The following is a 27,142-nucleotide window of genomic DNA, read 5'->3' as shown; positions in this document are numbered from 1 at the left end:
TGGTCACATATTTTTGGGCTCCGAGACTCAGAACTGATTGTCCTTCCATGAGCTCCTGAATTTTATTGGCTCCCTTGAGCGCCTGCCTTATCAAGCTCTGAGAAGCATTCCATTCTGTAAAATTTCCTGACATGTGCATCTTATGCAAATGTGCACAATCCCTGGCGATAAAGCCTCAGATTTTATGACTTACACGTGATGACTGAATGTTCACGTCCCCGTCTGTGTTTCCTGGGGCTGTTATCACAGATCACAGCTACAATAAATGTTTACAGCAATTCTGCTGTCCATTTTGGATCCTTGGGTGAAAAGAAGAGCTTTGGCTTTTGCTTAAGATTTGAAGGCTCATTCCCAGGGCCGCTCACTTTCACAAGTGGGAAGAGAAATGTGAGTAATGGGGCTTCACCATCTGAAACCTCGAGGCTAGGCAGGATTTATTGAGTGCTCAAATACATCTTGGTTAGGACCAGAATGGACAGCAAACACACGCATATAAAATCACTGGATCTCAAAACATCAGAGCCAAGGTGAAGCAACATGCCCAAAGCTCCCAATCAGAGACTCAGTTACTTGCAGATGCTTTCCAACTGGGGTCTGTATTTTTATTCCCCATGAGTCCCATGGACATTGTTCAGCCAAATTTTCAAAGTGATAGGAACAACACCCCTGGGCTAAATCCAACACATGATCTATTTTCGTAAGTAAAGTTTTACTGGAGTCCAGCCAAGACCATTGTTTGTGTTGTCTGTGGCTGCTTTTGTGCTTTAATGGCAGAGTGTGACAGAGACAGTAAATGCAAAGCATAAAACATTTACTCCCGGGCCCTTTACAGAAAAAGTTTGCCAATCCTTGACCTAGAGGACCGTAATTTTTTATTTCACTTCAAGTTGGTTTTGCTTACAGCATTGTAGACATTTTCTTCTTTCCCTTCCGTCTCCTCTTTCCCCCTCTCTCTCCTTCCTTCCTTCCTTCCGTCCCTCCCTCCCCTCCTTCCCTCCCTCCCCTCCTTCCTTCACTCCCTCCTTCTCCCCTTTCTCTCTCTTCCTCTGTTACCTTCCCTTTCTTTCCTTCCTTCCCTCCCTTCCTTCTCTCCCCCTTCCTTCGCTCTCTTGCTTTCCCTTCGTTTCCCCTTCTTCCTTTCACTCTCTTTCCTTCTCTCCCTTCCCTTTGCTTTCCCTCCCTCCATCCTCCCCCCTACTCTCTTTTAAGGACTAACATTAGTTTAGGGAAAGAGCAATCTGGGATAAGCTGTGAAACAAATGGTCTCATAGGATTACAGGACAGTTCTTTTATATCAAAGGTGGTTCTGTATTCTTTATACAGTCCCCTATTTTTATAAATAAAAAATTTAATGAAATACTTCAAACATACAGGAATGCAGAAAGAATATAGCAAACACCCTTATATCCACCACTCAGATTTTATAGATCTTAACAATTTATTATCTGTAGAAAAGAAATATAACATTACAGATATAGTTGAAGACCTATTTATACCCTTTCTTGGTCTCATTTTCCTCTTTCCTGAAAGGTGAATGCCGTCTTGCACTTGGTATGGATTCTTGTAGTCTATGTTTCTATATTTTTACTACATATGTATGGGTACCCAGATAGCAGTAAAGAATATATTCTGTTTTAAAATTTCTGCTTCCTGCACTTTTGAAACTGTAGGAAAAATGTAACATTGGCATTTAAAAATCTTGGGGTGGGAGATGCCCACTGGAACTGCAGTACCAATATTTTCATATTTTGGCCTTGCTCAAATTGTGTGTATTATTTCACAAAGTTGCAATGAGAATATGCGCACCATTTTGTTGCCTTCTTCCCACCCCAACCATCAAATTGTAAACGTTTTCTAGTTTCAATTTTCATAATTATTATTTTAGGGGCTGCAGAACATACTGTTGACATATAATTTTTAGAAAGCCATTTAAAAATCCTCTCATGGACAAAAATCTCTTGACAGTGGTCACTTTTGGGCTACTTTTACTTTTCAGTGTGTAACTTCTATGGTTTCTTTTTTATTTTTTTATTTTATTTATTTTTGAGACAGAGCTTTGCTCTGTCACCCAGGCTGGAGTGCAGTGGCACAATCTCGGCTCACTGCAACCTCTGCCTCCCAGGTTCAAGCAATTCTCCTGCCTCAGCCTCCCTATTAGCTGAGACTACAGCATGCGCCACCACGCCTGGCTAATTTTTATATTTTTAGTAGAGACGGGGTTTTACCATGTTGGCCAGGCTGGTGTCTCAAACTCCTGACCTCAAGGGATCTGCCTGCCTCAGCCTCCCAAAGTGCTGAGATTACAGGCATAAGCCACTGTGCCTGGCCTGTGTTGTTTATTTTAACTCCCCCCCATACATTATTTTATTTGAGATTTTATTTTAAAAGTAAATTAAAAACTTTTTCATTGTTGTTAAAAAAGACCTTGCTGGCTGAGCATGGTGGCTCAGGCCTGTAATCCTAGCACTTTGGGAGGTTGAGGTGGGTGGATCACAAGATCAGGAGATTGAGACCAGTCTGGCCAACAGGGTGAAACCCTGTCTCTACTAAAATACAAAAAAAATTAGCCAGGCGCGGTGGCACATACCGGTAGTCCCAGTTACTCGGGAGGCTGAGGCAGGGGAATCACTTGAACCTGGGAGATGGAGGTTGCAGTGAGTTGAGATCGCACCACTGCACTCCAGCTTGGCTAACAGAGCAAGACTCTGTCTCAAAAAAAAAAAAAAAAAAAAAAAAAAAAAAAAAAGACCTTGCTCTCTGTAGAAAATATTCCAGAAAGGAGGTCCCTTACTTGTCGATGTTTTGAGGATCAAAATAATGCATGTGCCTAAAAGTCCTTGGTAAACTGTAAAACTCTCTGAACATGAAGAAAACAAAAATACGAAAAAAAAAAACCAAAAAAAAAACCAAAAAAAAAAACACCCTAGTGGGTTTGTTTGGCAGCTAGGAAGAACCAAAGACTAATGTCAGAGCACCCAGACTGCAGTGGCCTTGCTCAGCTGGAGTCACCTACATGAGCTTAGCTAAGGTATTCCCAGCCTGGCCTTTGGCATGCCAACGGCAGAATTCTTCTCTGAAGCTAGAATGACTCATGTGAGGAAGAATTTGTCCTAGGTTTCTTCAATTCACCAGGGAGCTTTCCTTAGAATTCTTTATCTGGGCCGGGCACGGTGGCTCATGCCTGTAATCCCAGCACTTTGGGAGGCCGAGGCAGGCGGATCACAAGGTCAGGAGCTCGAGACCATCCTGGCTAACTCGGTGAAACCCTGTCTCTACTAAAAATACAAAAAATTAGCTGGGCGTAGTGGCGGGGGCCTGTAGGCCCAGCTACTTGGGAGGCTGAGGCAGGAGAATGGCATGAACCCGGGAGGTGGAGCTTGCAGTGAGCCGAGATCGCGCCACTGCCCTCCAGCCTGGGCGACAGAGTGAGACTCCGTCTCAAAAAAAAAAAGAAAAAAAAAAAAAAGAATTCTTTATCTGTACTGTTAGAAGGAAATAGAGTATCATAAAAACAAGATTTCCATTAGCCCAACACTTTACAGACGTCTTTGAGGTCCTTTATAGCATTATCTTAGAACTTACGTGTTACTTCTTTGTGACTAATGACAGCAAGGCACGTATTAATGAGGGTATCACAGTCTACTATGGCGTGTTGTCATAAAGCATTAAAAATTAACTACTCTGGAAAATAAACCAACCAAGGGCAGTTTAAAGGCAGTATCAGCTTTGTAATCTTTTCCTAGCTTATTTACACTTATTAGCTAATCCACCAAATCAAAAGGGTGTGCATTTAACAGAATTTCACTGCAATCAGTGAATGGGACCCCTTGAATTTAAGAAACTTTATGGGACTGTATAGAGGCATGAGAGGAGAGGGACCAGCATTATACATACTCATTACAATTTCAAGTGACCCAGTGTGCAGAGTCAAGAAGAAGTGGCCATTTCACCTTTGGCAAGACTTATGCACCACAGGGGACCCTTCCTCCTCTTGGGCTACTGCAGAGGGCAAGGCAGAATGGAAGCGGTCCAGGACCCAGGAGGAGAATGCTTTCCTCACTGCTGACCTTTCCCACTTCCACCACTGAGAATCACAAGCCCCTGGAGCCAGGACTTCCTGCATAAACACAAAGACACGGAGAATTAGAGAGGAGAAATGTTTTACCCAAAGGCTTGCAGGCCTAGAGTGGTGGCACTGGGGCTAAAATGCTGGTTATTCTGACTGCTAGCTCCAGGGAGAGAGGAGTTTCTTTCTAACTCACCATCTCTCCTCCCACCTCCTGGCTCTGCCTCCCCTCCTTCACCAGGGAAGACAGTGATATTCGGTCCCCTGGGTGAGAGAATCTTCAGGGGAGGTCTGGGCAGAGGGGAACTAAGGCATCAGGTCCTCAAAAGACCCACCTTGGGGGAGGGGGTCGAATCACCCTCCAGGGCTCACGTGTTAGCTCAGAAGCATGGAGTTGGTATTAGATGTGCTCTCTGCTAACTAACCGAGGGAGGGAATAGGAGATTCTCATAGGAGGGACAGGCAGGTGTAGGGGGAAACCTTAAACACTGGAGGGCCCTCAGGAACAGCAATGTGATGGGGACTGGGAAATGGGACTAGAGAGGAGATGCAAAGTGTAAGAGGAGATGTGAGAAGTGAGAGTCCAACCCTACTGGCCCATCCCCAAGGCTCCGTCTGGGCGCTGTTTGCGTGCCGTGAAATGTTAGGATTTGTGCAGTGAAACAGCTTGTGCATTCATTCCATCTAGGGGAAGTCCAGTTTCTTCCACACCTGGAGATTTGGAAACAAAAGACTCAGCTGGGCGCAGTGGCTCCACCTGTAATCCCAGCACTTTGGGCAAGGCAGACAGATCACGAGGTCAGGAGTTCAAGACCAGCCTAACCAACATGGTGAAAGCCTGTCTCTACTAGAAATACAAAAATTAGCTGGGTGTGGTGGCACACACCTGTGATCCCAGCTATTCAGGAGGCTGAGGCAGGAGAATCGTTTGAACCCGGGAGACAGAGGTTGCAGTGAGCTGAGATCACGCCACTGCACTCCAGCCTGGGCGACAGAGTAAGACTCTGTCAAAATAAATAAATAAATGCAGTAAATAAAAAAGACTCACCATGATCATCCCTTAATACGACCCTCCCTGGTATTGTTTTGGAGATGACATGAACCTGTATTTGGGGTGACCCTGGTGCTCTCTGCTGGTTTATATGAGCAACTGCACATTCCCGCCAGGTAGAAGGTTCATTAAGACAGGAAGGAGGAGAAATGGTGAAAGTGGAAGAACTGCATCAAGAATTCAGGAGTGAAGAGGGAGCAGTTCTCCCAAAAATTACATGAAATAATCTAAATAAAACCAGCAAGTACCAAGGCTGCTACATAAGAGGTGCTTGGTGATGTTCTGGTTGTGTTTGAGTCAAGATGGACTGCATCTGGGTTGAGGAGTTAAAATTACAAACTTGCTAAGTTTCTCCCCACTCCTGCGGGGGCTGGTGTTTCTCACCAGGACTCAGACTTGCTTTTGGGAATGAGTTCTGATAAACCTGTGTACACTGAGGTGCAAAAGATGGACAATAGCTCAGAACAACAGTCTACAGGTGACTTGCAAGGAACATCTAAGTGTTAATAGTTGTTTCTTGGCAAAAATAGTTCCATAGTTCAATGAGTTTGTGAGATGTCATGTACCATGTTCCCTCCCTGGGGATGACCATACATGGCATATATTAAAGGCTCAGAAAAGTTGTGTGGCGAAGAAACTGCCTTAACTCTGTTTAGCATTTTACAGACCTTTTTGACCATGGAATTCTTTTTCTCATAGAACACCTATTATCATCTTGAATGAAGCTTGCTTGGAAAATCAGGAATAGAGAGACCATAGGCCCTGTAGGCAGCTGACCTCCCTCCCTCCTAACTCTGCTTCTCCTCTCTTTCCAGGCAGACATCTTCTCGGGGGCCATATTCATCAATCTGGCCTTAGGCCTGAATCTGTATTTGGCCATCTTTCTCTTATTGGCAATCACTGCCCTTTACACAATTACAGGTGAGTTCATTCAAATAAACCAGCACCTCAAACCCAGTTCGGGATTAGGCACTAGTGAAGGATAAAGGGAAGTAGGAGAGGTGTTTTTTCCTCCTGAGGAGGAGACATACACTCAGGTAACAGTTTGGGATTGCGGTATTTGCTTAGTCCCCACTCACAGACCCTACAAGTTATACGAGTGGTTTCAGAAAGCTGTGGTGTTGGCTGGGATAGTCAGGGCAGCTTCTCACAGGAGTGCATGCAGAGCTGGGCCCTGTGGGTTGCAGAGATGACTTAGCTAAGGTGGGAGAATCAGGGCAGTGGCAGGTGCAAAAATAAGTGAGCACAAGGGGAATGGAGGCAGGTTGGGCACGCAGATGCTCTTGGCTGGAGGAGGGTGGCCACTGAAGGATCCTGTGTGGGTTTGGGGGGACCATACAGCTTGATAGTTCAAATGAGGTCACAGTATAGGGGCTCTGAAAGCCAGACAGAGGCCTTGGATTTGATGTGTCAGGGACTGGGAACCCCTGTAGGGAGGGAGAAAGGAAGTGACTCACATACAGAGGTTTTAGAGGAAGACTCAAGTGGTGACCCAAGAAGCTGGTGCTTGAACAGCAATCGGGCTCCTTTGCAGAGGGGTCACTCTGCCTCCTTGGCGGGGGTGGGAAGGATCAGCTTTAGCACTTGCTGCTTGACTGGAGCCCCACAGCTTTGGGGACTAATAAAAAGGTAGACATAGAAGTGGCCCTTTGAAATGTGCCAATTTGGTGATGTCTCACCATCTCCACAGCTAGCTCTTTGCTCCTCCTTGCCTTGTGTGTGGAAGATGCTTCCTCTTACCACAGAGGAGCCATCTCCTTTGAGCCATCTTCTGGCTCAAAAGGGTCACACCAGACTCTTTCCCCTCAAGTAGGGAGAAGCATTCGCTACTTCTATGACAGGTGGAGTTGTGGGAACATGCTGAGTAGCAGAATACTGTAACAGGACGAGAGGGTGAAGGAAGGAAAGGCAGACGGACGACTGCAGGGGTGTTCTCAGAAGGCCAGCAGGAAGTAGAGGGTGGAAAGTGGGGAAGGAAGCAGGTAGACAGGTTGCTCTCCACACGAGGTCAGATGTGTTGTCTTCTTGCCTGCTTAGGGGGCCTGGCGGCAGTGATTTACACGGACACCTTGCAGACGGTGATCATGCTGGTGGGGTCTTTAATCCTGACTGGGTTTGGTAAGTGGGGCCAGGGCAGGCTGAGGAGGTGGGAGCAGAGGTAGAGGGCCTCAGGAATAGAAAGGCAAGTCCAGCCTCTCTACCTGTTGCCAGACTAGGCAGTGAGCTGAGGAGTGCTCTGCCCTTCCAAAGGGAGGGTCCAGCCCAGATGGGCTGTCATAGTGAGTATGCAGGGTCAGTTTCCTCATCTCTGGAAGACTGAGGTTGGGTCTGGTCCTGGGTTTTCTGCTGCCCTCTTTCACCAGTCTGGGCTAGTGGCTGTGCTGTGAGCCTGTGATAACATGGTGTTCTGTTTGCAGAGAAACTGGACAAAAAAAGGATAAGGCTAAATATCCATCAAGCTAAATCTATTCAAATGTTGTGTCTTCAATCTTAGGCTGTATCTTATCTACATTTTGATGTCAAATGTCCTTTTATGAATTGTTGATAGTGGGTGATAATGTTCCTTTTAATGCCCTTATTTGGCAAAATTAAAAACTTGGCTCCTCAGTGTTGGCCCTCCAATTAATTTTTTCTTTTTTTTTTTTTTTTTTTTTAACTCGTCTATGAAATCTTAAAGACAAGACTAGAGAACCTAGGTAAGGGTACTTATTATGGGAGGATAGAAAGTACATTTTATTTCTAGGTGCTCAAGGCCCACTTTGTATCCTGCAAAGACTCGTATTTGCTCTTCTCTCTTCTGTTTTCTAAGGACTTTCATTTGGTTTTCCCCAACAGGCCCTGGGTGTTAGCAAGGCAGGCAGTGGAATGACTTATTCAAGGACACACAATTGAGAGGTGGCAGGTTCCGGATTTCTCACCCATTCCCTGTCCATCCCACCACACTGCTGGGTCCAGGGGTGGTAGGTGTGAGTCCGAGGTCCCAAAGGCCACTGTGTGTGTCTAGGTCTGTGTGTCTCTATGTCTGAGTCCAAGGCTCCAAAGGCCATGACTGACAGCAGAGGGTGAGGGAAAAAAACAGAGTCTTTGTATGTGGTCCCAAACCAAGGTCTTTCTTTGATTAATGAAAGTCCCTTCCCTTTTATAAAGAGGTTTACAGTTGGAGCACTTTTACAAGTTATTGCTTTGGTCCCCATAATAGCCCCCGAGGGGGCTAGGCAGGGCTACTAATCTCATTCTATGGATGAGAAAGCTGAGGCCCAGAATGGGAAGGTGACTTGCCCAAGGCCACTCAGTAAGGGCTCTGTCCGTGGGTTGGGTCCTCTCAGTTTCTCAGGCATCTATGGAAAGAAGCTGCTATGAAGAGCTGAAGGTTTCAGAATGTTCATTTCTGTACCAATGTTTTCCAGCTTTTCATGAAGTGGGAGGCTATGATGCCTTCATGGAAAAGTACATGAAAGCCATTCCAGCCATGGTTTCTGATGGCAACAGCACCTTTGAGGAAAAATGCTACACTCCGAGGGCCGACTCATTCCACATCTTCCGAGATCCCCTCACGGGAGACCTCCCATGGCCTGGGCTCATCTTTGGGATGTCCATCCTTGCCCTGTGGTACTGGTGCACAGATCAGGTACCCAAGCTGGATGTGCGGGACGGACAGAGTCTTCCCCAGGGCGCTACAGGAACTCCTGTCTGTCTGTGGTTTGTAGGGTTGGGACAGGGAGGGGAGAGCTCAGGTGGTTTGTGAGTTGCCATGCCCCAGTGATACAGGAGTGCCAAGTCAAGGACCTAGGATGGCGAAGCTGGGAAGTGCAAGAGTGTCACAGGGTCTCTGGTCTGCATACCTCCCTTACTGGGCTTTTTCTGGCAGGTCATTGTGCAGCGCTGCCTCTCAGCCAAGAATATGTCTCACGTGAAGGCCGGCTGCACCCTGTGTGGGTACCTAAAGCTGCTGCCCATGTTCATTATGGTGATGCCAGGAATGATCAGCCGCATTCTGTACACAGGTAATAACTTCTGCTGGACCCACAGGCCGCTCTCCCTTTTTCTGTCTCCAAGTCACTTCTAAAGCTCTATAGCTTCCAGCTTCCTTTTTTTTTTCTTTTTTTTTTTTGAGGCCAGGTTTCACTCTGTCACCCAGGCTGGAGTGCAGTGGTGTGATCATAGCTCACTGCAGTCTCCAACTGTAACTCCTGGGCTCAAGTGACATTCCTGCTTCAGCCTCCTGAGCAGCTGCGACTACAGGTATGTACCACCATGCCTGCCTCATTTTTTATTTTTTTTGTAGCGATGGGAATTTGTTATGTTGCTCAGGCTGGTCTCGAACTCCTGGCCTCAAGTGATTCTCCTGCCTTGGCCTTCCAAAGTGCTGGGATGATAGGCATGAGCCACCATGCCTGGCCCTCTAATATATTATGGTCATATCCAAGCATTATTGTTTCTGTGCTAGACAGTGAGCAACTTGAGGGAACTTTTGGAATTGTCTTTCCTGGTCTCTTACATTGACAACTGTTTTCTCCTTTTTTTTGGTTTCAAATCTCCTAAAGTTATGACATGCCTCCAGGTCACTTCTCCCTAATAATATTTGCTCAACTGTTGCTCAGTCTCTTGCTCCCTCCCTCCCACCCTGAACGGTTCTTTGATTCCTTTCCTCCTTTTCCTAGAAATTGTCTTTCTTCCTTAGTCAGAGCTCATCAGTGTGTCAGGGCCAGCAGGGCGGGGCAGGCACCAAAGGGCTCTGTGGAGAGCTGCACTCCCATGGAACCACTTCAGGGCCTTGGAAAGGAATATCCTGTTTGAAACCTTGTTTTAAGAAGGTGAATTTTGGAAATATTTCCCCAATGTCTGCTTGCTGACATGGCTCTTCATCTCTTCCCAGACAAAATTGCCTGTGTCGTCCCCTCAGAATGTGAGAAATATTGCGGTACCAAGGTTGGCTGTACCAACATCGCCTATCCAACCTTAGTGGTGGAGCTCATGCCCAATGGTGAGAGTCTTTCTTGGGAGGCTGGTTGGATTTAGGCACCACCTAGATTTCTGTGGACCTTCTGGGCAAAGCCATTTCTTAGTCGGGGGGTTACGAAGGAAAGCATCATTGTGGGTGTCCTCAGTTTTTGGACATGTCCTTTCTCAGTGGGAAGGAGACATATGACTTGGTTGGGTTCTATGAGTTCTGGGACTTGCCCATCAGTCAGGCTTGGAAAGGAGATGATCTGAACACTTGTTAGAGAAAAACATGACTTTTCCATACTCATAAAGAAGGTCTTTCAAAGCTCTCCAACAGTGGATGTAAATTAGCACACTCTTTATGGAAAACTGGATGGTAGTCCCTCAAAAAATTAAAAATAGAACTACCATATGATCTAGCAATCCCATGACTGGGCATATAGCCAAAGGAAATGAAATCAGTGTTTTGAAGAAATATCTGCTCTCCCGTGTTCACTGTAGCATTGTTCACAATAGTCAAGATGGGGAATCAACATAAGTGCCTATCAATGAATGAATGGATGAATGGATAAAGATGTAACATACAGTATATACACAATGAGATACTATTCAGCCTCAAAAAGAAGAAAATTATGTCATTTATGACAACGTAAATGAACCTGGAGAACATTATGTTTAGTGAAATAATTTAGACTCAAACAAATGCCACATATTCTCACTTATATGTAGAGCCTTAAAAAGTCAAATTTGTAGAAGCAGAGAGTAGAATGGTGGTTACTAGGGGTTAGGGTGGGGATCTGGGAAGATGTTGGTCAATGGTTACAAAATTTCAGTTAAGAGGAATAAGTTCAAGAGATTTATTGTACAACATAGTGACTACAGTTAATAACAATGTATTATACACTTGAAAATTGCCAAGAGTAGATTTTAACTGTTCTCACCACAAAAAATGATAAATATGTAAGGTAATGCATATATATGCTGATTAGCTCAATTGAGCTAATGTACAGATATTTCAAGACATCATATTGTATACCCTCAATATATACAACTTTCACTTGCCAATTAAAAAATATTTTTAAAAAGCCCTCCAACAGATGTTAACATGAAGGCTTGAACTAGGTCCAAGGGGTTTTACCTGGAGAATGAATTGACTTTTATGCTCTTCCAAGGAAACACATGGGGAAAGAGGCAAGATTTCAGCTCTAGGATGAGGGGGTCTGAGGCAGTAGATGGATGGGATTCAAGGCGGCTTGTCACCATAGAGAATCTGTTTCCCTAGGAGATTGAGTGAGTACTTAGCTGTGACTCCCAAATAGCTAGAGTTTTGTAGTTGACCTGTGGGATTACAGTCATGTTTCAGAAAAATCTCCTAATTCTGGCTCAAGGGATACAAATCTGGCTAGGGGATTAGGTTAGGGGGTTTCAGGAGCACAAAACTTCAAAGTTATTACTCAGAAAAATTTAAGATAAACCTATAAAATTGTATTACTGAAAAGAAACTTAGAGACTAGTCAAATCCCTTCATTTTACAGTGGGGGAAACGGAAGCCAACAGAGGGGACGTGAGTTTTCCAGGGCCAGGCAGGAACGTGGTATCTGGCATTTGGCCTGCTTAACGCTGCTCAAGGCTGGAATAGAGGAATTCAGGAGAGTCTTTTAAAAAATTAAAAAACTACAAACTTCATGCATGACTTTGGGCAAACCACTTGCATTTCAATTATATAAAAATGGGAGCAGTAGTTAACTAGTCTACTGAGCTGGGCTGCTTATTCATTAAGGTTACAATTAGCAGGAGTCATAGTGACTCTTCTAAAGCTCTGGCGTGGATTGCACTGGCCTCTGTGGAGTGTTTATGTTATTCCTTTAGGTGGGCAGACCCTCCTAGTGAGGACTGGAGCTCTAAACATTATGCGGGAGTGTACTGTGCACAACAGAAAGATGTGTGGCATGCAGAACAAAATGCTGTACTTCCCTGTGCCATTGCCAGTCCTTCCTCGTGGCTGTAATCTGGCTTCAGTAAATACTGCATTCCTTTTTTTTTTGAGATGGAGTCTTGCTCTTATCACCCATGCTGGAGTGCAATGGCGTGATCTCGGTTCACTACAACTTCCGCCTCCTGGGTTCAAGCAATTCTCCTGCCTTAGCCTCTGGAGTAGCTGGGATTACAGGCACCTGCCACCACGCCCAGCTAATTTTTTTGTATTTTTAGTAGAGAAGGGGTTTCACCATGTTGGCCAGGCTGGTCTCAAACTCCTGACCTCAGGTGATCTACTTGCCTCAGCCTCCCAAAGTGCTCGGATTTACAGGTGTGAGTCACCACACTCAGCCTACTGTATTCCTTAATGACCTCCCTGTGCTAGACTAAATAGATATTTTCCATTTCTCACCTTACTGGACCCCTCAGTGGCATTCAGCATTATCGATCACTCATCCTTCTTGAGCTGTTCTTTTCTCTTGAATTCCATCATACTGTATTCCCCTGTTTGTCTTTTTAAATTTTCCCTATCCTCTCTGGCTGCTCCTTTTCATTCCATTTGCAGATTGAGCCTCCTCCACTCAGCAAGTAGGTGATCCTCCCACCAATCCACATCAGCTTGTGTCTATTTTGTCTCCTAATATACATCTCTCTATTTTTTCTTCTGTAACCCTAGTCTGGTAGACCATTATCTTTTGCCTGGACCACTGTAAAATTATGTTCAGCAAATATTTGTTAAGTAAATAAATGAATGGAGTCTGATAAGAGTGTCATACAGAGTGGAAAGTTCTATCCCAGCTTACCAATTTCAATGCAAAGTAACCCTGAACAAATGGCCAAGCTAGGGCTGAAAGCCCTTCCTACTAACTCCTTGAAATGGACCTTTATCAACTGAAAAATGAGATAATTGGACTTGATGATCTTTATAACTTCTGTATCTCTGATAGTTTGTGATCTACACTACACAAACTCAGAAACAGCCATTTAAAAAAACCTCCAAACAAATGACAAAATAATTAGAATAGGCAGCATTTATACTTCATCTTGCAAGGCTGTAAGTGAGACCATAAATTATTAAAACATATAAAACCTAGAGGAATGACAGAATCATGTTCCAAAAAGATCTCAAGAGGCACGAATGCTGACTCAGATCTAACAAGCTGAAGTTTAACAGAGGTGTAAGTGAAGTTCTAAACATGTGAGTCTCCTAAATGCAGTTAGATATGAATATAGAGAAGAGAGAGTTGAAGGGAACATGAGTTGTCTTTGAATATGTGAAAGATGGCAAAATGGATAAGGGGTAAGACCTGTTCTGTTGGGTACCATGAGGACTACATTTGATGCTACAGAGAGGTAGATTTCAGCCTACTCAGAACTGTCTGAGGGCAGGTTCCCTGTAGGGTAGGAGATTTCCTGTTGCTGTAGAGTTGGGCAGCGGAAGTGTTGTGGAAGGGATTCATGTATCAGATGGATGATAGGTCTAGGTGATCCTAAGGTTACTTTTACTCCTGAGACTGTAAAACTCTTGTTAGTGGGTCCTCAGCTTGGCCTGGCCTTCTAGCCCCAGCAGGTGCCCCCCTTGCACTCCTTGGTATGGGAAGAATAGTAGAGATTATAGCCAACCAGGCTTGCCATAATTGGGAAAACTTTAATAACAAGAATTCCGTATTCTGATTTGGGAAGGTATCCCTGTTTAACACGTCAGAAATGAGGCCTAAAGCTTGATGTAACTTGCTTAGGATCAGAGTTAGAAATACAGCCTTGTCTTAAAAACAAAAACACTTAATTGAGCTTAAATTCACCTACCCTACAATTCCCTCATTTAAAATGTACAATTCAGTGGCTTTTTAAGTATATTCACAGAGTTGTGCAAGCATTGCTGAAATAAATTTTAGAAAATTTTTGTCACGCCATAAAGAAATCCTATACCTGTTAATGAAATGAGCAGTCTCTCCCTATTTCACCCCAACCTCCCAGTCCTTGGCAACTACTAATACACTTTCTGTATTCCTAGATTTGCCTATTCTGGATATTTCATATAAATAAAATAATATAATATGTGTTTTTTTGTGACTTGCTTCTTTTATTTAACATAATGTTGGCAAAGTTCATCTGTGTCATAGCATGTATTTTTATGTCATTCCTTTTTATTGATGAATACTATTCCATCACGTTTACCCATTTGTCAACTGTTCATGTATTTTGTTTATCCACTTATCATTTGGTGGACATCTGTGTTGCTCCTCCTTTTTGGGTATTATAAGTAATAATATTACAAACATTAATGTATGAGTTTGTAAGTGGACATATGTTTTCATTTCTCTTGGGTAGAGAGAAATGAAATTCCATCTAGGAATGGAATTGGTGGGTAATATGGTAGCTGAATGCTTAACCATTTGAAGAACTGACTGACCCAGACTATTTTCTGCCGTGGCTGTACCATTTTACATTCCTGCCAGCAATATATGAAGGTCCCCATTTCTCCACATCTCCACTCACACTTGTTATTTCTGTTTTATAAAATTTATTATTATAGGTATACTAGTGGGTACAAAGTATTAACCCACTATGGCTTTGATTTGAATTCCCCTGATGTTAAGCATATTTTCATGTCATTATTGGCTATTTGTATAGCTTTGGAGAAGTGTGTATTCAGATCCTTTGGCATTTTAAATTGGGTTATTTGTCATTTTATTATTGAATTTTATATGTTCTATATACTAGACTCTTATCAGATATATGATTTGCACGTCTTTTCTCCCAATCTGTGGATGTCTTACTTTCTTGAGAGCCTGATCTTTTGAATCACAGTTTAAATCTCTGTTATATCATAAATATTTCGGGTGAGAGACCTTATAAAAATCCCCTCAGATGGAAACACACATACATTCACTCTCACACACACACACCCCATCACCTTCACCATCACCACCATCATCATCATCGTCCAGTTGCAAAGTATTTACCTCAAGTATGTTGTGTCTCCAGCTCTCTGTGGCTGCTGTGGGCTTATAATGGGCTAATAAATGTAAAGCCATAGACCACTTTTTAAAGCTTCTAGTCTTTTGGGGGAGATAAATTGGATAACATGGCATGGTTTCAGAAGGCCAGCAAACCTTGAGTCCTCATATATTTTCCAAGTACGAAAGAGCTGAAGGTGCTGTATGTGCCACTCAAAACTCTTTCTCTTCCAGGACTGCGAGGCCTGATGCTGTCAGTCATGCTGGCCTCCCTCATGAGCTCCCTGACCTCCATCTTCAACAGCGCCAGCACCCTCTTCACCATGGACATCTACACCAAGGTCCGCAAGAGAGCATCTGAGAAAGAGCTCATGATTGCCGGAAGGTAAATGTGGCTTCCCCCATGCCACAAAAGCTTGAATGATCGGAGAGGTTCCATCTGTGTTACACCTCAAGCTAGGGAAGATTGGCAGATACCTGGGTAGAATGGGAATAATTTCTGTGGCTGGTTATATTTGCCATTTGGTGGCATTTAACTTTATTTATTCTTTTATTCTTTTTAAATTTTTTATTTCCATTCATGTTTGGGAAACAGCTGGTATTTGGTTACATGAGTAATAAGTTCTTCAGTGGTGATTTGTGAGATTTTGGTGCACCCATCACTCGAGCATTATACACTGAACCCAATTTGTAATCTTTTATCCCTCACCCCCTTCCCACCCTTTTCCTGAGTCCCCAAAGTCCATTATATCATTCTTATGCCTTTGCAACCTCATAGCTTAGCTCCCACTTATAAGTGAGAACATATGATGCTTGGTTTTCCATTCCTGAGTTGCCTCACTTAGAATAAGTCTTCAGTTTCATCCAGGTTGCTGCGAATGCCATTAATTCGTTCCTTTTTATGGCTGAGTAGTATTCCATCATATGTATATATACACCATAATTTCTTTATCCACTTGTTGATTGATGGGCATTTGGGCTGGTTCCATATTTTTGCAATTGTGAATTGTGCTGCTATAAACATGCATGTGCAAGCATCTTTTGTCTATAATACCTTCTTTTCCTCTGGGTAGATACCCAGTAGTGGGATTGCTGGATCAAATGGTAGTTCTACTTTCAGTTTTTTAAGGAATGTCCGTACTGTTTTCCATAGTGGTTGTATTAGTTTACATTCCCACCAACAGTGTAAAAGTGGTCTTTTCACCACATCCACACCAACATCTATTATTTTTTGATTTTTAAATTACAGTCATTCTTGAAGGAGTAAGGTGATTATTTTTTCCTTGCTAATTTGTTTGAATTCTTTTGTAGATTCTAGATATTAGTCCTCTGTTGGAAGTATAGATTGTGAAGATTTTCTTCCACTCTGTGGGTTGTCTGTTTACTTTGCTGACTGTTCCTTTTGCTGTGCAGAAGCTCTTTAGTTAAGTCCCACCTATTTATCTTTGTTTTTGTTGCATTTGTCTTTGGGTTCTTGGTCATGAAGTCTTTGCCTAAACCAATGCCTAGGAGGGTTTTTTCTGATGTTATCTTCTAGAATTTTTATAGTTTCAGGTCTTAGATTTAAGTCCTTGAATTATCTCGAGTTGATTTCTGTATAAGGTGAGAGATGAATATACAGTTTTATTCTCCTGCATGTGGCTTGCCAATTATCCCAGCACTATTTGTTGAATAGGGTGTCCTTTCCCCACTTTATATTTTTGTTCGGTTTGTCAAAGATTAGTTGGCTCTAAGTATTTGGGTTTATTTCTGGGTTCTCTATTCTGTTTCATTGGTCTCTGTGCCTATTTTTATATCAGTACCATGCTGTTTTGGTGGCTCTGGCCTTATAGTATAGTTTGAAGTCAGGTAATGTGATGCCTCCAGATTTGTTCTTTTTGCTTAGTTTTGCTTTGGCTATGAGGGCTCTTTTTTGGTCCCATAAGAATGCATTGTTTTTTCTAGTTCTGTGAAGAATGATGGTGGTATTTTGATGCGAATTACATTGAATTTGTAGACTGCTTTTGGCAGTATGGTCATTTTCACAGTATTGGTTCTACCCATCCATGAGCATGGGATGTGTTTCCATTTATTTGTGTCATCTGTGATTTCTTTCAGCAGTGTTTTGTAGTTTTCCTTGTAGATGTCTTTCACCTCCTTGGTTAGGTATATTCGTAAGTCTTTTTTTCTTTTTCTTTTTCTTTTTTTTTTTTTGCAGCTATTGTAAAAGGGGTTGAGTTCTTGATTTGATTCTCGGCTTGGTCACTGTTGACGTATAGCAGAGCTACTGATTTGTGTACATTAATTTTGTGTCCTGAAACTTTGCTGAATTCATTTATCAGTTCTACAAGCATTTTGGAGGAGTCTTTAGGGTTTTCTAAGTATATGATTGTTCATCAGCAAACATTGACAGTTTGACTTCCCCTTTACTGATTTGGATACTGTTCATTTCTTTCTTTTGTCTGATTGCTCTGGCTAGGACTTCCAGTATTATGTTGAATACAAGTGGGTAAGAGTGGGCGTCCTTGTCTTGTTCCAGTTCTCAGAGGGAATGTTTTCAACTTTTCCCTTTTTGGTATTATGTTGGCTGTGGGTCTGTCATAGTTGGCGTTTATTACATTGAGGTGTGTCGCCTGTATGCTGATTTTGCTGAGGATTTTAATCATAAAGGGATGCTGGATTTTGTCAAATGCTTTTTCTGTGTGTTGAGACGATTATGTGATTTTTGTTTTTACTTCTGTTTATGTGATGTATCACATTTATTGACTTGCGTATGTTAAACCATCCCTGCATCCCTGGTGTGAAACACACTTGATCATGGTGGATTATCTTTTTGATATGTTGTGAGATTCAGTTAGCTAGTATTTTGTTAAGGATTTTTGCATCTATGTTCATCAGGAATATTGGTCTGTAGTTGTCTTTTCTTGTTATGTCCTTTCCTGGTTTTGGTATTAGGATGATACTGGCTTCATAGAATGATTTAAGGAGGATTCCCTCTTTGTCTATCTTGTGGAATGTTGTCAATAGGATTGGTACCAATTTTTCTTTGAATGTCTAGTAGAATTCAGCAGTGAATCTGTCTGGTTCTGGACTTTTTGTTGGTAATTTTAAAATTACCATTTCAACTTTGCTGCTTGCTAATGGTCTGTTCAGGGTATCTAATTCTTCCTGATTTAAGCTAGGAGGGTTGTATCTCTCCAGGAATTTATCCACCTCCTCTAGATTTTCTGGTTTATGCACATAAAGGTATTCATAGTAGCCTTGAATTATGTTTTGTATTTCTGTGGTGTCAGTTGTAATATCTTCTGTTTCATTTCTAATTGCGCTTATTTGGATTTTCTCTCTTCTTTTCTTGGTTAATCTTGCTAATGGTCTATCAATTTTACTTATCTTTTCAAAGAACCAACTTTTTGTTTCATTTATCTTTTGTATTTTTTTTTTGTTTCACTTTCTTTTAGTTCTGCCCTGATCTTGGTTATTTCCTTTCTTCTGCTGGGCTTGGGTTTGGTTTGTTCTTATTCCTCTAGTTCCTTGAGGTGTGACCTTAGATTGTCTATTGTGCTCTTTTAGACTTTTTGATGTAGGCATTTAGGGCTATGAACTTTCCTCTTAGCACCACCTTTGCTGTATCCCAGAGGTTTTGATAGGTTGTATCACTATTACCATTCAGTTAAAAAAATTCTAAAATTTCCATCTTGATTTCATTGTTGACCCAGTGATCATTCAGGAGCAGGTTATTTAATTTCCATGTATTTGCATGGTTTTGAAGGTTCCCTTTGAAGTTGATTTCCAGTTTTATTCCACTGTGGTCTGAGAGAGTACTTGATATAATTTCAGTTTTCTTAAATTTGTTTAGACTTGTTTTGTGGCCTATCATATGGTCTATCTTGGAGAATGTTCCATGCACTGATGAATAGAATGTATATTCTGTGGTCGATGGCTAGAATGTTCTGTAAATATCTGTTAAGTCCATTTGTTCCAGGGTATAGTTTAAATCTATTGTTTCTTTGTTGACATTCTGTCTTGATGACCTGTCTCGTGCTGTCAGTGGAGTATTGAAGTCCTCTACTATTATTGTGTTGCTTTCTATCTTATTTCTTAGGCCTAGTAGTAATTGTTTTATACATTTGGGAGGTCCAGTGTTAGGTGGACATATATTTAGGATTGTGACATTTTCCTGTTGGACAAGGCCTTTTATCGTTATATAATGTTCCTCTGTTTGTCTTTTAACTGCTGTTGCTTTAAAGTTTCTTTAACAAAGACAACAAAAGTTGTCTTTTTCCACCCTTTTGCCTTAAGTTTATGCGAGTCGTTATGTGTTAGATAAGTTTCTTGAAGGCAGCAGATACTTGCTTGATAAATTCTTATCCATTCTGCAATTCCGTATCTTTAACATTAGTATTGAGATGTGAGGTATTATTCCATTCATCATGCTGTCTGTTGAAATACTTCTCCAGTGATCTGGACCTTCAGGTTCCCCAGTGAGGGTCTGTGTTTTGGGGCGATGATCCCCCTATCCCACGTTCACAGTTTGGGCTCTCACAGTATTTGGGCTGTCTCCCGGGTCCTGCAGGAATAATCTGCTACCTTCAGAGGGTCTGTGGATCCTCTTGCGCTTTTCTGGTATATTCCTGCAGTAGTTCTTGGAGCAAAAGTTCATGATGTGAGTCTCTGCATGATGCTCTGTCCATCTGAGTGGGAGCTACAATTTAGTCCTGCCTATCTGCCAGTTTTTCTAGATCCTCCAGTGGCAATTTAACTTTAAATTGGAGATCATTGAACAATGCCCCTCTGGAGTTGGGACACTTAATTTACCCCTCAGGCTGTCATTTGGGTTGAGGCTCATCCTACCTAAATCCAAACTGTCCAGACAGTGGCAGAGACAGGACTGGAATCTGCAGCCACTGAGCCCTTGTCCAAAGCTCTTTATACTGCTACACACTGTCTTCCTCAGCCCCTCACACTGCAGCTCTCCACACTGGCTGTCTTTGAGGCCCACATGCCTCTGATTCCTCGACCCCTTGACGCAACATTTTGCAGAACCATTGTGAAGGCTCAATTGTGCTTGTGAATATACTCTGTAGAGCCTAAAACACCAAGTGCTGTGCACATTTCTTGTTGTCAGATGGGCTAATAGATGCAATAGGGTCCTGAAAGCATTAAAGTATCAACACCTGGGTCAGGTGTGCTCATTATCATGATTATCCATGGAGCAAATGCTCTGGACAGAGGATCAACAGGACCCTTGCTTGTTCTTCTATGGGGCTAAGGCAGGTCAACCTCCTTAGGGCAGGTGGACCAAGTCCCTGGGATGTCAGCCAAGGGAAAATTTGCCAGTGAGTGCCGGAGGGATATGGGCTGCTACCTCATAGGTCTCATTTTCAAGATTGGAATGAAGGAAGAAAAGCAAACATGGTGGGCCACTTTCAATTAACAAGATACCTGGCACCCAAAGGAGATCTGACTGTGCCAGAGGATCTTTACTCTGAGCCATAGAAAGTAGCACTGTTACCTTGATTGATTTTTCCTTAGAAAGGCACTTACTGACTTTTCCAGTTATTTATGTGGATCAAATGCAAGATGCTAAAGAAAATATTTTGTTGCCTTGTGTAGGGATGAATCCCATGGCACTGAGACTATGTTGGGGCTCACATTTTTGTGTATCCTATAACTACTGCCCTGGGGCTTGTCCCAGTCCTGGATGAGCTCACAGTGATGTGAAACCATTCCAAACTCTGCTGTGGGGACTGTAAGATCACCCAGGGGCTCAGATAAGGGAGTGATGAGTGTGGCATGCGTGGTTGGGAAAGGCTCCTGGGGAAGGGAGAACCTGAGCTGAGTCCATAATAGTCGGTGGGATATGGAAAAGGGGGACAGTTGAAAGGCATTGCAGAGGGAGAAATGTGTGAGTGAAAGCATTGCCTTGTGGAGGTCAGTTTAAGTTACAGGTAAGTGAGAGAGGGAATCACAGTCATCTTTCTCATTCTATCAAGAGCACAAGTAAGAAGAGCTTGCAAGGACATCTCCGATCTTTTCAGGACTTGAAGTGAAACTCAGCAGGAGGAGAGGTGGAAATACCTGGTAGCGTTTCTTCCTATCTAGACCATTCCTTTATAAAATCATCTTGCCTAGTGTTTTTATTAATAACTTCATTATTGTGAAGAAGAAGACAAAAGGGAAGGAGAAGGAGGAGAAGAATAAGATAATAATAATAGTTTTTACTATTTGTTGAGTGCTGCTATTTGCAAGGTTTTACTCTCACTTAGTTAACTATCACTTAGATTAGTTTTGCTATCACTAATTCTTTTTTTATCGGAATTTAAAACTTCTGTTTATCAAAGACACCATTAATCAAATGAAAAGGGAGAAAATGTTTGTTAAACATATATCTAACAAAGGATTTATATCCAGAATACGTAAGCAGCTCAATAATAAAATAACCAAATTAAGAAACAGCCAAAAGACTAACAAAGCACATTAAAAAGTATTCAGTGCCATCACTAGGCATCAGGGAAATGGAGATCAAAACCATACACACTAGAGTGACTAAAATTTAAAAGATTGATATCAAATGTTGGTGAGGGTGTAAGTCAAACAGAATTCTTATACATAGCTGCTAGCAATGCAAAACAGTACTGGCACTTTGAAAATCAGTCAGGCAGTTTCTCATAAAGTTGGATGTCCATCTACCCTATAATCCAGCAGTATCTGTCCTTGATATTTACACAAAAGAATGAAAAAATATGTTTGTAAAAAACACATGAATATTCTTGCTTAAGTGTACTGCTGTAGATCTTAGTTTGTACTGTACACATGATCATATATGGCCTTGTATTGAGGTCATTGGGGTGTATGTCTTGTGACTCCCACAGAATATTCAGTGCATGTGTGTTTGTATCACTACTACTGTCACTAATTCTTATTCCCACCTTGCAAGGTCAGTCCTATTCCCAGTTTACAGATGAAGAACTTGAGACTCAGAGAGGTTAAGAAATGTCTCCTATGTCACACAGAAATAATAAGAATTTGAATCTAGGACTATCAGGCTCCAAAATTCATACCTTGTTCCCATACTCTTGCCTCTCAAAATGAGATTGTCTTATGGTGGTGGGTGGGCCTAGGCTACTATTGAAAGTCAAGTGTGTTTCACTAATTCATAGGTATGAATGATTTTCCTATAGGCAAAAAAATCTTCAAGCATACATTTTCTAATTATTTTTTTCTTGCTGTGGTCATATTTGCTGGTGGTGGTGGTGGTGGTGGTGGCAGTGTGTGTATGTATGTATGTATACATATAATACATGGCAATATCTACTCATGTAGAGCTACTTATTGACACTTTGTTGTGGGGGCTTTAATTTCAGGTTGTTTATCCTGGTGCTGATTGGCATCAGCATCGCCTGGGTGCCCATTGTGCAGTCAGCACAAAGTGGGCAACTCTTCGATTACATCCAGTCCATCACCAGTTACTTGGGACCACCCATTGCAGCTGTCTTCGTGCTCGCTATTTTCTGGAAGAGAGTCAATGAGCCAGTAGGTATCATCTGGGCATGTCCAGAAAAGTCATGCTGGCAAAGAAGTTTCCATGTGGGTTTGCATATTCTCTGTGGGAGGGAGTCTATTTCCCAGAGATCTTGAACAGACACAGATGTGCTACTGAGGGTTTATAGGGAAAGCCTCCAGGGATCATGGGGCTCTCTGTTGGAGTGAGCTCCTCGGGAGTTGGTATGGGGGTCCACATTCTCTCTGTCTCCTCTGTCCAAGATTAGATTTTCTTATTTTTTTTTTTTAATAGAGGTGAGGACTCACTGTGTTGCCCAGGCTGGTCTTGAACTCCTGAGCTCAAGTGATCCTCCCACCTTGGCCTCCCGAAATACTAGGATTACAAGCCAAGATTAGATTTTCTATCTGATCTTGGTGATTTTGACCTGACTGCATGGCACTCCCTAGGAATTCTGTAGCCCCTAGGTGAGCGAGAGAAAGTCCTAGCACAACGTACCTCCAGCACTCTACTGTGAACTTGGCTTTCCAGCCAGCACCTCTCAGCACTCAGTGAAGACAAAGTCCTGGCGCACAAGCAGTTTATACATACAACAAAGTGCGTAACAAGTAAGGGATACAATACAGCACATAATATGAGCAGGAAGGGATTTAGGAAAGACTTTATCAGCAGGGGCTGAAACTGTCAGGGAAGGCTCCTTGGAGCAGCGGGAGCTGGAAGAATTTGAAGTTGGAGAGGGAAGACATAACATTCAAGTCAGAGAATAGTACTGTCCAGACCTTTCAGGCAGAAGTAGGATAAGAGTGAGGGTGAAGGACTTGTATGGAATCTCGCCTGGCTCAAGGGGAGTTTGTGAATGTGAAAGATGAAAGTGTGGCTAGAAAGGTAGGTCAGGGTTTCATTAACAGTGACCCCTTTGGTGGAATCTTTAGGTTTTTGTAAATATGAGATCATATCATATGTAAATGAGGCCAATTTGACTTCTTCTTTTCCAATTTGGATGCTCTTTTTCTCTTGCCTACTTGTTCTGTCTAGGACTTGCAGTACTATGTTGAATAAAAGTGGTGAAAGGGTATATGAAAAAATTTTGAATTTTTAAACATTTATTTCATGGCAGATTTATTGACTTTTTTTGAGACAGGAATCTCACTATGTTGCCAAGGCTAGTCTCAAACTCCTGAGCTCAAGTGATTCTTCTGCCTCAGCCTCCAAAGTAGCTAGGACTACAGGCACACCCCGTGCCCAGCTAAGCAATAATTTTTTTGAGTGAAATAGCGTATGGGGGATGAATAGGGAACATATTTTTTCTTTTTCCTTATTTATTTCTTCATCTAGAAGTCACTTCCAGATGCCAGCATAGGGTGAGGCACTAGCAACACAAAGTTAATGAAACCTGCTTCCTTCCCTGGGCAACCCCCCAGTCCACACTGGGAGACAGAGAACTATTGTGATTCCATGGCAGTGGGGTTGGTGCTGGCCTGGATCTGTGTCCACAGTGCTGTGGCCACAGGGTGCACAGGGTCCACCCACCCTGTGCAGCTTTTTCTATTTAAGCTAGAACGAGGTTACCAGGAATAGAAGAGCCCATATTCTCCCAGACAGAATGAGCTGTACAAAGACCTGGAGACAAAAGCACATGTCATGCCATGTGTGGAGGATAGCTGATAATTTCATACACTTGGAATAGAAAGTGTAGGGATACCAATGGCTAGCAAAGGGGCTGACCAGCACCTGATAAAACTGTGAAAGCTCTTTTGGGCCACCCTTCTAAGAGCACATTCTACTTTGTCACTGGCCTGCCAGAGTCAAACCTAGTCCTTTAGGTGAGGACTTACCTAACGGAAATATAGAAAGGAAAAAAGGAAAGAGGGAAGGAAGGAAAGAGTAAAAAAAAAAAAAAAAAAACCCTGAAAAATCATCCCCTCATGTTTCTGGTCTCTTCAAGTCTTCCATATTCTAATATACAAACCCAAAATTTAATGTAAAAACACCGTATAATTTTATGTTCTCAAACTAAAAATAGTTCATAAAATAAACTATAAAGAGGGCTAAAAAAGTAAATGTTATTTATATTTTGATGGAAGTTTCTTTCTCCTTCATTTTCCAAAGACCCAAATTCTTTTCCCACGTCTTTGTGAAACACAAATTACCTCACAAGTAATTACTTTTCATCTGAATATGCCTAAATCTGGAGATTGGTATTGATAGTAGCTGCAGGTGGAAAGGCTCAAATTATTTTTCAAATTAAAGGGAATTTTTGGAATCAAGCCTGTAGGTTGACATTCTATTCCGGTTATTAGACACTTTACCCCATTATGTTATGGCTCCTTGTTTAATGATCGAGGTGAAATCATGTTGCTGAAACATGATAGACAGACACACTGAAGGTCTTCCATAGCACTCCTAGCCATATTCTGAACTTCAGTGTTCTGGGTTCAGACAGCCTGGAGCTACCACTTCTACCTCTATCCCTTTGCCTCTGCCTATGCCTCCCTGAAGAATGTTAGAAAGGCTATCTGTGTTTTGTGTTCACCATGAGTTAACCCAGGGTTTTCTTTCACAGGGAGCCTTCTGGGGACTGATACTAGGATTTCTGATTGGGATTTCACGTATGATTACTGAGTTTGCTTATGGAACCGGGAGCTGCATGGAGCCCAGCAACTGTCCCACGATTATCTGTGGGGTGCACTACTTGTACTTTGCCATTATCCTCTTCGCCATTTCTGTCATCACTATCGTGGTCATCTCCCTCCTCACCAAACCCATTCCAGATGTGCATGTGAGTATCCATTTAGGGGATCTGTCCTTGTTTCATGTTCATACTGCAATGTTCTTTAATTTTTAAAAATCTTTTCATTATTATGGGTACATAATAGTTGAATATAATTATGGGGTACATGTAATGTTTTGATACAGATACCCAGATTTCATCAAATCTGGGTAATTGGGGTGTCCATTGCCTCAAGCATTTATCATTTCTTTGTGTTAGGAACATTCCAATTCCACTCTTAGTTATTTTAAAATGTAGAATATGGTGGCTTATGCCTGTAATCCCAGCACTTTGGGAGGCCAAGGTGGGAGGATCGCTTGAGTCCAGCAGTTTGGGACCACCCTGACAACATAGTGAGACTCTGCCTTTAAATTGTACGCATATAATAAATTAAGTATAGCTACCCTATTGTGCTACCAACTACTAGATCTTCATTCATTCTAACAATTTCTGCACCCATTAACCATCTCCATTCTGTCCTCCATCCACTGCTACCCTTCCTGGTCTCTGATAACCATCAATCTACTCTCTATCTCCATGAGTTCGGTTTTTAAAACTTTTAGCTCCCATATATGAGTGAGAACATGATAAATTTGTCTTTCTATGCCTGGCTTATTTTACTTAACATAATGGCCTCCAGTTCCATCCATATTGTTGCAAATACGGGATCTCATTCTTTTTATGGTGCAATAAAACTCTATTGTATATTTGTACAACATTTTCTTTATCCATTAATTGGTCAATGGACACTTGGATTGATTCCATATCTTGGCTATTGTGAATAGTGCTGTAGTAAATATAGAAGTACAAGTATCTCTTTGATATACTGGTTTACTTTCTTTTGGATATATATCCAGTAGTAGAATTGCTGGATCATATGGTGGCTCTATTTTTAGGTTTTTGAGGAACTTCCATAGTGTTCTTCATTGTGGCTGCACTAATTTACATTCTCACCAACAGTGTTTCAGGGCTCTGCTTTTTCCCCAACCTCACCAGCATTCATTATTGCCTTTTTGATAAAAGCCATTTTAAATGGGGTGAGATGATACCTCATTATAGTTTGATTTGCATTTCTCTGATGATTAGTGATGTTGACATGCCACAACATGCTTGGTTGGCCTCAGCAAAATTATACCTCTTACATTCACATTCACATGACTTGCCATTGGTTTCATGTGGAAGGATACATGCCAGGAAACATGGTGTGCCAGCAGGCTGATATCAAGCCCATGTCTTTAGTTGGAATCCTCACAGTTGTACACCCTTTATTCCAGGGCTTATTCTCTGAAACCTGCTCCCCAAGTGCAGGCTCAGGTGCACAAGATCACATGGGTGGTACAGGGCTACCTGGCTTAGAAGCCTATATTTTAAATAGAAACTGGTATTTCTCTTGACAGTCGTGTGGTCAAAGCTTTCAAAGGTCCCAGCAAAGCACATACCTAGTTACAAAAATCAGTCTACTCAGGGATATCCATAATATAGTTTGCCTCTTGATTTTTTTCCAAATTAATCCACCAAAAATTGACCATAGGATGTAAAACATTTCTAACAACATCAAAGCCTAATTGATTCAAGACTTCAAAAGTTGCAATTACTCTTCTTTAACTCTAGATGCCCCCATTGGTTTAGAATTCATTCATAGCTCTCCCAATTTAGATAAAGATGACCAATTATGAGCCATTTTTATTAGTAGTCTGCTAACCCAACACAGATTTCCAGGTTTCCAAGGGAACAGAGCCAGAAAGTTAACCCAAGGTCATATTTATTCCTAGAGAAATCAGAAGGATTTTGTTAATCCTTTACTTTACTCATGCATGCCCATACAAGTGCCTGTGGAATCCCTAAGAGACCTTCAACTTCATTGCCAAATTTTTAAGAGCTGTTACAAACCTAA

General features: G+C 42.1%; 1 protein-coding gene across 1 annotated transcript in view; it reads left to right on the top strand.

Moving 5' to 3' along the window:
• The window catches only part of SLC5A1 (solute carrier family 5 member 1), a 71,814-nt gene that overhangs the window by 37,814 nt on the left and 6,858 nt on the right, over positions 1 to 27,142 (top strand). The window contains exons 6-13 of the mRNA XM_050806953.1: positions 5,933 to 6,038; positions 7,155 to 7,235; positions 8,525 to 8,745; positions 8,986 to 9,121; positions 9,994 to 10,101; positions 15,233 to 15,383; positions 22,342 to 22,510; positions 25,042 to 25,257. Of these exons, the coding sequence (XP_050662910.1) occupies positions 5,933 to 6,038; positions 7,155 to 7,235; positions 8,525 to 8,745; positions 8,986 to 9,121; positions 9,994 to 10,101; positions 15,233 to 15,383; positions 22,342 to 22,510; positions 25,042 to 25,257 (1,188 nt within the window). The remainder of the gene's footprint in view (positions 1 to 5,932; positions 6,039 to 7,154; positions 7,236 to 8,524; positions 8,746 to 8,985; positions 9,122 to 9,993; positions 10,102 to 15,232; positions 15,384 to 22,341; positions 22,511 to 25,041; positions 25,258 to 27,142) is intronic.

This window comes from Macaca thibetana, chromosome 10 (genome assembly GCF_024542745.1).
Source record: "Macaca thibetana thibetana isolate TM-01 chromosome 10, ASM2454274v1, whole genome shotgun sequence".
NCBI lineage: Eukaryota > Metazoa > Chordata > Mammalia > Primates > Cercopithecidae > Macaca > Macaca thibetana.
This window is presented reverse-complemented; position numbering and strand designations above follow the sequence as displayed.